Genomic DNA, 12,991 nt, shown 5'->3' on the forward strand with positions numbered 1-12,991 from the left:
GCCTGTTTTGAGTCTGAGTTCTTAATAACTACCACCTTCGCTGCATCCTTTTTTATAGGACTATCATTTCTAGAAGAGAACTACTTATTCTTGAAGCAAATAGCTAGGATTATACAATGTGAACCTCTAAAGGGTACATGCCAAATTTTAGGTATAAGATATGACAAGTGAATACTGACTATCCATTTTGGTATTGTTGATGGAAACAAAAAAATGAATCTGCTTCTGCTTTTTTACATGTGAAAAGTTCATTTTGCCTAGCAAACTGTCAAAATGTTTTACTTTGACTTTATGTCCATCCACACTTTATGGACTTCTCATCACGATGACATCTGGTAAGACAATTCTTTAAGGTATGTGTGTCTCTATATGCCTTTCTGCAAGTTGACTCTGAGTATTGGGGCTGTCCATAAAATATAAAAAAGGATGTTCTTCAAATCATTGGAATCGTTCTCTCAGCCTTCCTTGTAGATATAAGCATATTCTGAACTCATAATAAACCTTTCAAATCAGATGTGTGGTGAATAAATAATCATGAAAACAAAATTTCTATATAAATAGTCATGCATAAACAAGAAATTTTTTAGAAAATGCATGCTTTGTTTCTTGTAAAATGTGTATAGTAGCATTTGAGCAAGTCTAATTCTGCATATTCCGAATTCCACAGATCATTTGAAGGCTTTTAAGAAAGTCATCCAGCCATAGGAGATTGACAGAGTAGCTGTTATTTGAGCTGCTGCTGTTTGGGGAACCCTGACATGACTGCATTGTCCCATGTGCTCTGTTCAACTTTTAACCAAAAGGATGTACCAGACACCTGCCAAGGGCTGGATGCTGTACTCATCACTGGATGAGATACAAAAATTGGCAGACAATGTTCTCAGTCTCCGGGGGGTTAAAATATAGGTATGAAACAGACCCATGAAAACCCACAACATATAGATGTCATAAATAAAAGTGTTTTAAAGTTATACCAAGTGTACAGAGAGTTCGGATAGTTGACAGATGTGATTTGAGAAGTTTCCCAGAGGTGGGGGACACGTGAGTCGTATCTTGAAGAAGGAACAGTTAACGAAGCAACGGGGAAAGTGAATGCCAGAGAATAAAAAACCTTGAAGAAGACTACAGCAGTATAAAGGAGCTTGACATTTCTTAGAGACAGACTGTTAGTTCATTTCAAATATGTATCTAGTCTAGAGCTCATAATGAATGAGGAGGACACACTGGAAAGGAATGCCAGAGAGTAAAGTATATATGACATCTATGTGATACAAAGAGCTTGAATTCTCTCTTAAAATCATGGTAATGGAATATTTTGACACCAAGATAGTGCCACTATCAGGTATTATTTATAGAATATTATACTTTGTTCCACGGTGTGTAGGAAAGATGGAAGTGGACTAGAGACTATGGGAAGGGTCTTTCTTAACCACGTCAGAGTTAGGAAACAGAAAAAAGGCGTTTGAGAAAGCATATAAGCGTTGGAACTATAACTGTTGTATAATTATTTAAATGTAAGAGTGCCAGCCCTCAAAGAAAGAAAAGAAACAGGGAAAACTTGGCCCATGTTTTGAGAACCATAAGTTTCGGGAAAGTCTTCTGATGATTTAACGTTTATGGTCCCAGAAAACAATCTTATTCAGGACCAAAACGTATCAGGCGTCATCGGTTAGTTGCTAAGTGAAAACAAAACTAAACAAAGGTCCATCCTACCCAAACCAGAGAGTTTAGCAGAATCTGAACCAGCATAATTTTATATTTGATTAGGAACACATTGACCCAATATGGAAGTCGATTATGTCACAGAAATGACAAGGATCTCCTTAAGGACATAATGAATTTTTCATTTACTTTAGACTTCATACCAAGAAAATGGGCAAACGGGTTCGCCAGTTGGTATGCGTGTGTGTGCTAAAAAGTGCTTGAGAGTGTATCATTACAAATGCTTGATCCTTAACTTTTCATAGAACTAATAAAAGCAAAGCTCCTATCATATCCTCTAAAGCACACATTTTCTCTTTGTGCTAGGAGAAAAAAATGTGTAAATCCAGGAACCAGTTTGCTAAAGCTCTAATAGAGTCTGACATATGAGCATCTTCAGCAGGATCTACAAAATACTTCAAGCAACTTCTCAAGTAGGAAACAAATTCATTACTAAAAATAACCTGACTCAAGTCCTTTTAATAGTTCTTTCAGCTCACCCCGTGGGTGTAGGCATGTCTTGATTCCATCTGAAGCTTTCAAGTCAGATAAATGTGCAGCCACCCAATAATAACAAACACAGAATTTCTCTAAAAAACAGGAATAGATAACCAAGGGATGTGAAAGACTGATATTGTTTAGGTTTTTAGAATGCTCCCTTGATTTGCCACAATCATTAATATATGCATCCTCTGAATGACATTGTCATTGTGCTCCATCATCACAAATTTGAACCATTGACAGGTTGTCCTGAAGGCTAGTCCATCTTAAAGCTAGTCAATTTATTAAGAGGCAAAGAAAATACTAAGAGTCTAAGAGTCACATTTGGGATTAACTCCTGACTCTGCCATTTACAGGTTTTGTGATCAGGGACAAATCACTATACTTCTTGGGAAGCTGAGTTTTACATTCAGCTGAATGTAAGCTGAAGCACCTTACATAGTTAAGAATGTATAGTTTAGAATGTATCAAAACATTCTAAATATGGCATTATGTAGGTGCTCAAGAATTGTCAGATGCCATTATTATTTTTAGACTGATTTATATTCTGGTACCCAAAGAAAATTTCAAGTAGCACGTCTAATTACCAAACATAATTCCTAAATATTCAGTTACTTAGAATATGTTTAAAAATTTAATTCAAATTCAATTCTAATTTTATCAATGCACTATCACTTTGTGTCATCTACTAAATACCAAGATCATCTAATATATACAACAAATATATCACTGAATTTATCAAGAATTACATATATTTCTTTTGTCACCTTAGATACTCTGTTGAGGTTGAGAGAGTGTAAAGTTAGTACATGGTCTCTGAGACTCCAGAACATGTTAGAAAACATGCTTATTGTGCAATCTGTGAACTTCTTAACATATTTTTCTCTGAATCCCTAAAAGAACCTAACATAGTATTCTGTATAAAGTAAATGCTTTGGATGAACAGAGTTCTTTAGAAAGTAAAAGATTTGCTTGACTTGCTTACAACTGTATTTTCTTCTTCTACAAAACTTCTGAAGTCAGCCAAATGCTGACTTTTAATTAACTTTTTTTTTTAACAATTTTATTCCTTGACTAAGGGTCTCATCTTCTCAGAGTGAGGTCTGTAATTCATGGTAAAAGTAACTGAGAATAGCATGGACATTACTTGACATAAAATCTCCCAAGTGCAATATAAATCACCAGTTACCACTATCTTTCATATCTAATTTTCCAACAGAGATTCCACAAATAATTAATACTAGTTAACTGGAGTGTCGTGATTTTATTTCCTGATTTAATCTCTGTCAAATACATTATTAAAGAGTTAGAGGAAGAGGGTCTGGCAAAATCGTGAGATTAACCTGAATTGAACTGGAGCAGGTGAATAGATAACATTTTCACGAGTGTTCATTAGAAGTATGGATGGATGAACTACAAAAAAATCTGAAGTAGAAATGTACCACGAGAATTCTTAAGAAAAACTGACATTTAAAACCAATAGCGAGTGTTATAAAATAGGGGGGGAAACCCTTCCGATTCAACTATATTGGTATTTATCTCTAACGTAAGCAACACAGATTTCACAAATATAAAATAATATTTGTGAGGTATGTGTGTATACTGAAAAGTTATGCAGAGGAACACACAATTTAGTCTGGAAGCAGAAAAGAACATGATGATTTCATACAAACCTGTCACACAAAAACAGGTCCAATGGCTTTAAACAGAAGTTGTCTTCAAGGTAAGAGTAAAGGAAAACTCCGGTCACCTCCTTCATGCCTGCCACCCTCACACATCAGCAAGAAGCCGCCCACTCTCTCTTTCACATTAACAATGCAAGTGTTGGCTGTAATCCAATGAACTTACTCAGATAAACACAATGTGGTTTTCTTTTAAAATAAGCCTTTACTGAATATATCAACAAGGTACTGTATAGTGTAGAGTGAAGTTTGTAGTTAACAAAGTGTGTGACATGGTAGGTCTCAGAGGATGTGTAATGCAGAATTTTCCAGCCCCTTGTAGTCCCTTGTCATGAGAACACACTAAACATAAACCAGAAGCAAATCAACATGTGGTTCAAACAATAACAAACCATCGGGATTAACTTTCAGTGAATATATACTGGTTTTATGAGGGACAGACAGTGGCGAAGCCTTCACCTTGCCTCAAAAAGTTATAAATCTTATATCCCATGGACATCTTTATAATGCCTCCGTGTGTGTGTGTGTCTGTGTGTCTGTGTGTATGCACATGTGTGTTGCATACTAGTTTAAAAATGCCTGTTGTGATGGCCTTGCTTTGTGCTCTTCTGGTGGATGTGCCTCTAGAAGAAGAGAAATGAAAACTATAGCAAAAGAAGCTGATTTGTTTGTTGTAACAACAGTATCATACATCTACAAAACTTTTTCCCCCAATGGTCAATTGTCTTTTGACCTTGCTGAAGAAATCAGAGAAGGATGTAAGCCATAGATTTCTTCATCAGTATTTTTTCTTTCAAAAAAAAAAAGAGTATCAGGCCAGTTTTGACAGGAGCAAGAATTAGGAGAGTTTTGTTTGTTTGTTTTCTATTTGTATGTCCCTTTGCAGCACAAAGAAACAGCTTTGGGTTCCCATGAAGCTGGAATCATGGGCAAAATGGCTCATGTTCTGATGTAAAACTCATTGTCTCCTTGTTGTAGGTTAGAGGAAAATGCTACAAACAAATAAGTCAATGGAAATTAGCCAGTTCACTGTCAAAAGGTTCACTGGGTTCGCTGATCTGCCTCAGCATCTCTTCCTCATAACTTTTGCTTGGACTGGGTGTTCTGTTCGCTACCTGAAGAGATGGTTCTCCACAGTGGGGAAGTAAGTTATGATCTTCGGAAGTGACTAAGACCATCATGATCTGCACTGGTAGGAAATGGAACCTTAAAATCAGCGCCTTCATTAATACTTTTTGCCAGACTGGTCACACTACGGTTTTTGGTTTTGTTTTTTAACCTGGGGGAACATATCTTATACATTTTCAACAAACATCCAGATAATTAGAAATTGCATGATTTCTCATGGGGTAGAATGTTTTCCACTTCTCTTACAAGGAAACTGGGCAGGAAAACACACTTTTTGTCACTGCTATGGCCATCTACTGTGATGAACTTCTAATGCCTCTGCCGGTTTTGAGGGAAGCACAGGGTCTCTCCCTGTCCAAACACATTTCCCCCAACAAGTTCATATTAAGGACAGCCCTGTGAATGAATAACAATCAATAATATCTCTGTGATCATGGCTACACCTTTTACTTTTAGAATTTTCCTCTGCACAGGGAGAGCTGCCTACCTCTGAAAGTGTGTTATCTGAAATCAGCCTTTTTGGTCAAACAGCATCGAACTCTGTAAGCCAGTAGGTATGTCTTTGTTCATGGCTTGGCCTGCACCTTCAACTGTGACTCTTGACTAATCTCAAAATACATAACAACGGCCACAAGAGAGGCTCAATTATAGAGTAGATGTATCAGCAAAACACATTTCCCGCGACCCAAGATGTTAATCAAAGCCTAAGCCAAGACCGCTGGCTGGTTATTCAGCAGTTTTCCAAAGACACATAAGCATTGCAAATTCCATGATGGGCTCTCTGTCCTGGTGTAAGTGAGTGCCCCAGGTATGAAATGACAGAAGAGACATGGATCTTAATTTTCCCAGTCTCTGTCATACTGTGATCAAAGTGAAGACTGTCACTAGGTTCTACCTCTTCAGGAACAACTTCTAGAAGAGGGGCCATTTCACAGGGCTACATCTTCATTCTGCCACTCAAGCCCCAAATCATTCTGAGAATCCCAGAAGACATCACAGAAACCTTTCCAACATTGGTCTTGGCCCGAAACAAAAACATTGCAGCAGCCAAATATCGAGCTGGGGGTTATACATACAATATAAATAAATGAGAGTGATTATTTTGTGGATCAAAGAGGAAAAAAAAACCCTCAAAAGTCAAAGTACCATCATTTGAACACATAGTTTTATCTACACAGCCAAGGAGAAGACAACAGTGGAAGGGAATTATCCAGTTAAATACAGAAAACCCCACGGCATTGTCCTGAATGGTCGATGGCTTACTGTTACACTGATCACCTTCACAGACTGTCTTGTCCCTTTGCTGTGTGGAATTAGCTTCAAAAGAGCAACAGCCAGAATTTGCTAACAAATAAACTCATATGGAAACCTAAGTCACTTCAGAATTAATTCAAATTAATTCATAGCTAATTTCAGTTCAAGTGACTGCCGTTTCAATTCTTGCCTCTACAACATTATAACTTCAGTTATATTTTCTGTTTATTCTGAGGGACAAGGGAGATTAAAACATATAAGTTGGGGGTACGTTATTAAAGAAAATAAAGCTTTTACTATAAAGAAAAACTTGCATAGCGTTTTATACCTAAACTCTTACAAAGAAGACACATCACAGTTCTATTGTGTTAAAAGTGAGAGACAGAGAAAGAGTGAGAGAGAAAGCCAAAATGAGTGTGACATCAATTTCACAGGTCCCTAAAAATGGCCAGTGGTAAAGGAAGTACACAACACGGGGCAGAATTTGATCTTAAAAGGAATTTCCCAAGGATATATATATTTTTAGATAATGTATGTGATCGAATAGCCCTTCTACATCTAAGGGATGAAAAGGAGTGAATTATACATACTTTGTGAAAATGGGCATTGTTTCGAAAAATATCTAGAATTAAGCACAGACATCCCTCTCTTCTCTATGCCCTCTGCTGTCTGCCCCACTCTGCCAAGATTAGGGGAACAAGACTGTGCCCTATGACTTATTCATTTTTCATGTTATCCTATTAATGTAAGATTATCATCCCTCTACAAGTCCCAAAGAAGAGGGACATCCAAGACTGAAAAGGAATAAATGAAATTTCAAAAATGGAATAGGATCAATGCCGGTCTAAGGTGGAAACTCTGTATTGCTTTAAAAAAAATACATCAGTTCAGCCTGCTTTGATATGTCCTTATAGAATTATTAGCAGTGAAAATTAGTATACATTTTAAAGTATATAAGTATATATGGATATTTTGTGCAACCAAGACTGGCATCTATTTTTTTCTTTCAAATTTTAAGCAGAATGGGGAAAAAACAAATCTAGCATAAACGGCTAGTTATGAAAATATAGGTTATGTGATTGGAAGACAAATTTGCAAGGGGATAAAGATATTAATTCAAGCTATTTCAACATGATACTAACAAAGTCATTTGACAAAGTATAGCAGAACCACTGATCACTTGTTTTTGTCTAAACGATATCAATAGTTTTTAAATTAACATGTTTAGTATATTCCAAACACTGATCTCTTGTTGGCCTAAATATCATGTTGACATAGCTGGAGCAAATCTACCCAAATAATTCTCATTATCAAAAATAATTCCATTCAATATAATTCTTCCCGTTATTTTATTAGCCTCTTCTAAAAAAGTATTCTAGAATATATCTCTGTTGAATGTGATTCAACCTGACATATAATTTGAATAGTAACACTTTCAAAGGGAGTTTTCTTGCTGGACCAACCTATCTGTCCCTGAAGATGACCGGAATCAGAATCAAGTATCTGTTATCACACAGGGTCAGGGAAGCATGAGGGGTGATTTTTAAGCTCCCATTCAGAAAGCCAACCCCCGGGTTGGAAGTGCTTTTCAAAACTCGTGTCATTTTCTGGATTCTGCCGGGTTTGGTTAACTTATCCTACTGGAATTGGCTTCCTCGTGATGCTTTCTATATTTCCTGTTTTGGATCAAATCAGGGTAACCACTTCTTTCCTTCTATTTTGAAATATTTAACTTTTTTCCATACCAGGAAGTATAGAAAGAGCATAAAGATATCTGGGCCATACCTTGTTTTACGCACATTATTTAGCCTGCCCTGATGAGTCCAGTTTCATCGGCCCTGTCATCTGACCACCAACCATAAGAAAGGAATTTGTTCTGACAGCTTCAACAGTAAAATGGTTAATGTGCATCATGAGGAAGAATCACTCCTTCTTTTGCCTTGGCATTGGGTTCTCATTGTACAACCCTGTACAGTACTTCAGCAACTATTTTTTTTTAAGATTTAAAAAGCAAAGAGTTACAAAACTGTTTGTCATTAACTTGAAATAGAAAAGATAGCACTTTTTTTTAAATCCCATTATATAGTACACCGTATAAATTACAGAGTATTCAAATGCACAAATGCATCTGGGTAACATTTATCAAATGTAATTTGTGTGTCTTTCGGTGCACACACGTGTGTGTTTTCCAGAGTCTTACTGCCCGCCTTCAGAACACTGGACCTCTGGCTGTCACGTGTGGCAGTGCTCCAGGTCTGGCACACTGCTGTTGCAGTATCGCATGTTGTTGGGGATATGGCAGTCTGTGTAATTAATGCCCCCGTTTGGGGTATAAATGGGCTGCAGTCTGAAATCTCCTTTAAGGAGCTGATCGTTATTTAAGGAGACGATCTGAAAGCTGGTCTCTGTCATCTCCAGGATGGAATTGTCTTTCTTGGTGCCTGCCTCACAATAGTCGTCTTTCCGCCGCCCTCGGTTGTATTTCCACTTCTGGGAGGTGTAGCGCCCCTTTTTGTGCATGTGCCAGCAAAAGACACTGAGCAAGACCACGAGCACAAATATCACCGCGCCCCCGATCAGGCCCGCCAGCAGAAAAGGGGAGCCCATGCTGCGGGAAGTCGTCTGCTCGTGGCTGGAAGCCGTGTTGCTGCCATTGTTCAAATAGGAGGCGTGGGTGGTAGCCTCCGAACAAATGGTGTCTTCTACAGCTCGGTAGTTAAAAGCATCCAGTGGCACTAAACAAATCCGGTAGGTGGATCTGGGCTCTAAATTAACCAGGCTCAAGTGCTGTTTCTCCCCGCTGACTATGCGTTCCTGAACAATGCCCCCTACTAAACTGTGGCCCATTTTCACCCATGTGAGTTTGTACGCCATCACAGTAAAGAGAGAGAGCCAGCTGACTTGGATGGACGTGTCATTCACAAAATGGATAGAGAGTTGGATCCGTTCAGAGATCGGCGGGGTCACTCTTTCTCTGCCATCCCAGTCGGGGACCGTGGGAAGTTTGGCTGTGGTGGGAGTCAGAGGCACGTAGCTTCTGCTAGGGGTTGGGGCAGAGAGTGTGGGAGGCTGGGTTGTTGGCGAGGCCGTACTTGGTGCTGGGGTCAAGACTGGCAGCCCAGGAGTTGTGGTGGGGCATGACAAAAGATTCATATTCAACTCCCTGACAGCCATCCCCCGGACTTGCTCAGGCCCTTGGCACATGAAACCTCGCACGTTGAGAGATGAAGGAATGTATTTGAGCCATTCCGTGACCCATTTAATACCGCAGTCACAAAACCAGGGGTTATTCCGAGCAGTGAGCTGCTTCAGGTTGGAGAGATTATCAAAGACCCCTTGAGTCAACATGCGCAGTTGATTGTTGGATATATCCAGCCGCTCCAGCTTGCGCAGATTTGAGAAGGCTGTCAAAGGGATGTGGTTGATCTGGTTGTCCTGCAGGTAGAGCCTGATCAGATGTGCGCCTGGGAGATCAGGAGGGGGGCGGGAGAGTGAATTCCGAACAATGGAAAATTCCTTGAGCTTGATGAGATGGCTGAAGGTGCCCTCGGCAATGCCCTTGTTGGTCAGGAGGTTCCCGTCCACGATCAGACGCTCTAAGCTCGTGAGGTTCTGAAAGGCCATGTCGGATATGACAGCAATTCTATTTTCATCCACTCTCAGCTCTTGCAAATCCACAGGAAGCCCAACAGGCACACTGCTCAGGTGATTCTTGGATAGAAACAACAGTTTGAGGCTGATAGCCTCCCGGAAGGCCCCATCTTCCACCCCCACTGTGGATATTGAGTTGTCATCCAAGTGAAGCTCTTCGAGCTTCAAGAGCTGGGCAAGAGCAGCCCGCGAAATGGTCTGAATGTTGTTTTCCTGTAAATGGAGAACTCTGACGTTCTTGGGAAGGTTCATGGGGAATTCATCCAGTTGGTTGCCATAAAGGTAGACCGTGTGCACCGACCGTACGTTGTGCAGTTCTGCGGGAAATCCAGCATTATTAATTTGGTTGTTGTGGAGGTAGAGTACGGTTACGCCCTCCGGGATCCCAAGAGGCACTGAGGTCAAGCTTCGCTCATTACAGTAGACAAAGTTCCTGTCACAGCGGCACACGCTAGGGCACGCCAAGATTTTTGACACTTGTGAATAGAGCCCCAGGGAAATGAGAAGCCAAGATTTCAGGAAAAAAGCCCCATGACTGGGCCACTTTGTGGTCTGTAGGCCCATTTCTGAAGTACAGAAACAAAATACAAGGTAGTGAAAAGTAAAAAGAAAAAAATATATATATGTATAACAAAATCAAAATGACTGGTAGGTGTTCTGTTAAAGTCCAGACCTCCACCTAGAGGAAAAAATCCCAAAGGCCTGCAAAAAAAGAATCCTCCTGTGGTCTTGGGTCTTATCAGCCTGTGTTGCCCTCTTTTTTAATGTCCTCCATGTGAAAAAAAAATTCAATAAGGAGAATTTTCCACACAGACAATGAGTGAAGCCAAGTTATCTGTGGTCAACAGAGGCCCAACTGGGCAGGCAGGACTCCCTTCTGATGTTGTAGGTCAGGTCAGTGTTGATCAGACTATGAGCTTCTTGGTTAAGCTCAATCTGCGATCTGTTAAAGAAAAGAAAAGAGAAAAAAAAGTCAGTTAAGAATCAGATGAAGTTCTGATCACTATACACCTTTTAAGAGCAATATGATTGGGACTAAATGACCAAAGGTACGGAGTTGGCATTAAATGGTGTTTTATGCAGGAATAATTTAGTAGAAAAGGTATTCAAGAAGGGAACATGATTTAATTATCTTATCTTCAAAAGAAAACCGTACTGTTAGCCCTCGCCATCAGTGATCATACTGTGAATTTTACAACCCAGTCAGCACCTTCTCTTAAATATCTTTTTGAATATCCAAATAGAAAGGCACAATGGGTACACTGTGGAATCCACTGAACCAATATGGATGATTACCTACAAATCCAAATGGTCTCATATTCTTTTAAGATGAAATAAATGACTAACTAACAAAATCTGAGGGAAAAAATGTGAACCCCTTTCTAAATGCAAAGTAGGCAGTGCTGCAATTATTTAAAAAGATGCGTCCTTTTGATCTAACACTGTGAAGAAGAAAATAAGCAATAGCACAGAACTTGTAAAGGCAGAGAGATTTTTTTCTTCACCACTTTTCACTTCTCCTCATCTTTGTCTTCCTCCAAAATAGCCTACCCTCTAGTTATCAAGGAGAAGGACTCAACTCCTAGTCCCTGATACATTTCTACTTACTCTCTCTTTTGGGACCTCCAGATCGATTTAAGAGTTGACACATTCGTAATTAGGGATAAGGTATTTTTCAACACTACCACCTTCCTCCCATCTGTGTTTTTTTTTTTTCTACTTCTGTTTTTTTTCTACTTTTTTTTTTTTAAGTAGGCTCCTTGCCCAGAGTGGAAAGCAGTGCTGGGCTTGAACTCATCACTCTGAGATCAAGACCTGAGATCAAGAGTTAGATGCTTAACCACCTGAGCCACCCAGGCACCCTTTTACCTGCTTTTAAAGAAAGACATTGAAATGGTAGAAGACCCAGTTGGGGAAGACAAGGTAATAAACAGATAGTAATCATGCCTTCTTGCTCTACAACGTGTCTCATCTGTCTTTAGATCAGAGACGTAAAGCAGATAATTGAAAGGTCCCAGATTTTATTTCCTTACAAAATAAGCCAACATGTCAGGACATGGCAAGCTATGAGTTTCTTAATTCTCACCAACAGACAGAAATTGAAACAACTTCTATCTAGATGCACAGAGGAACTATTTGAAATTATTCCCTTAGCTATCTTTAGAAACATAATTAGAAAAGAATAAAAAAAACATTGTAAATGCTGTTTAAGTGTCAAGGATATTATAAATTTGTTCTACAGCTGAAAAATTGTGAACCACCTAAAAAATGCCTCTGATTACCTGAAACAGTAAAATTCCTGTTTTACTGTTCAAAAACCTTAAAAAGGGAAAGGGAGGGGTAGGGTGTATTTTTCTAGGCAAAAAAGGATTGAGACATGATACTTTATTAAAAATCAAACATTATTTAATTTGTTAAAACATACAAATAAATATGTTTTCCACTAGACAGGAGCCATCCCTCCCCAGGAAAAAAAAAAATCTTACTATATGCTTAAAGAAAAATTTATAACTAAGCATAGTATAGGGAAAATTAGTTTAACGGTGTTAGCCTGATGTCATCCTTAGCTCAGATTTCAAAATTTTAAACCACCTTGATGTCCCCTAATTGCTAGCAACTCAAGTGTAATCCTGGCCCAGGAGCATGAACTTGAGCTGGGAAAGTGTGGGAAAGGCAGAATCTGCATGTTGGCAAGAACCTAGTGTGTGCACGTTAAAATGTGAGAGGCATTGCCCTAAACATGGTGACTTTTAACTATTCAAATAGTTTAGCTTATTAACTATAAAATAAATGGAAGAACATGTCAAATGACTCTTTAAGAAGAGGAAAAACATAAGGCATGCTAATCACTTTTGTCCCTAGGAGATGGTTTCCAATTACATCTTATATATAAATGACACTCTGCCAGTGGAGTAATGCAAGGGCTGTTTAGTGTGTGTACTTGGCCTCAAGAGACCTTTGAAAATGTATGTCTGAATGACAAGCACTGATGCCCAGTAGGAAGGAGCTTACAAAGTCACTTGTAATCAGGGGAGCCCACTTTTATAAAGCATGATTTATGTACGAACAAACAT

General features: G+C 39.0%; 1 protein-coding gene across 1 annotated transcript in view; it reads right to left on the minus strand.

Moving 5' to 3' along the window:
- Positions 1 to 4,066: 4,066 nt before the first annotated feature.
- Positions 4,067 to 12,991, minus strand: part of FLRT2 (fibronectin leucine rich transmembrane protein 2) — a 98,869-nt gene continuing 89,944 nt past the window's right edge. The window contains exon 2 of the mRNA XM_029952464.1: positions 4,067 to 10,860. Coding sequence (XP_029808324.1) covers positions 8,499 to 10,481 — 1,983 coding nt within the window. The 5' untranslated portion in view covers positions 10,482 to 10,860 and the 3' untranslated portion in view covers positions 4,067 to 8,498. The remainder of the gene's footprint in view (positions 10,861 to 12,991) is intronic.

This window comes from Suricata suricatta, chromosome 9 (genome assembly GCF_006229205.1).
Source record: "Suricata suricatta isolate VVHF042 chromosome 9, meerkat_22Aug2017_6uvM2_HiC, whole genome shotgun sequence".
In the NCBI taxonomy this organism is placed as follows: domain Eukaryota; kingdom Metazoa; phylum Chordata; class Mammalia; order Carnivora; family Herpestidae; genus Suricata; species Suricata suricatta.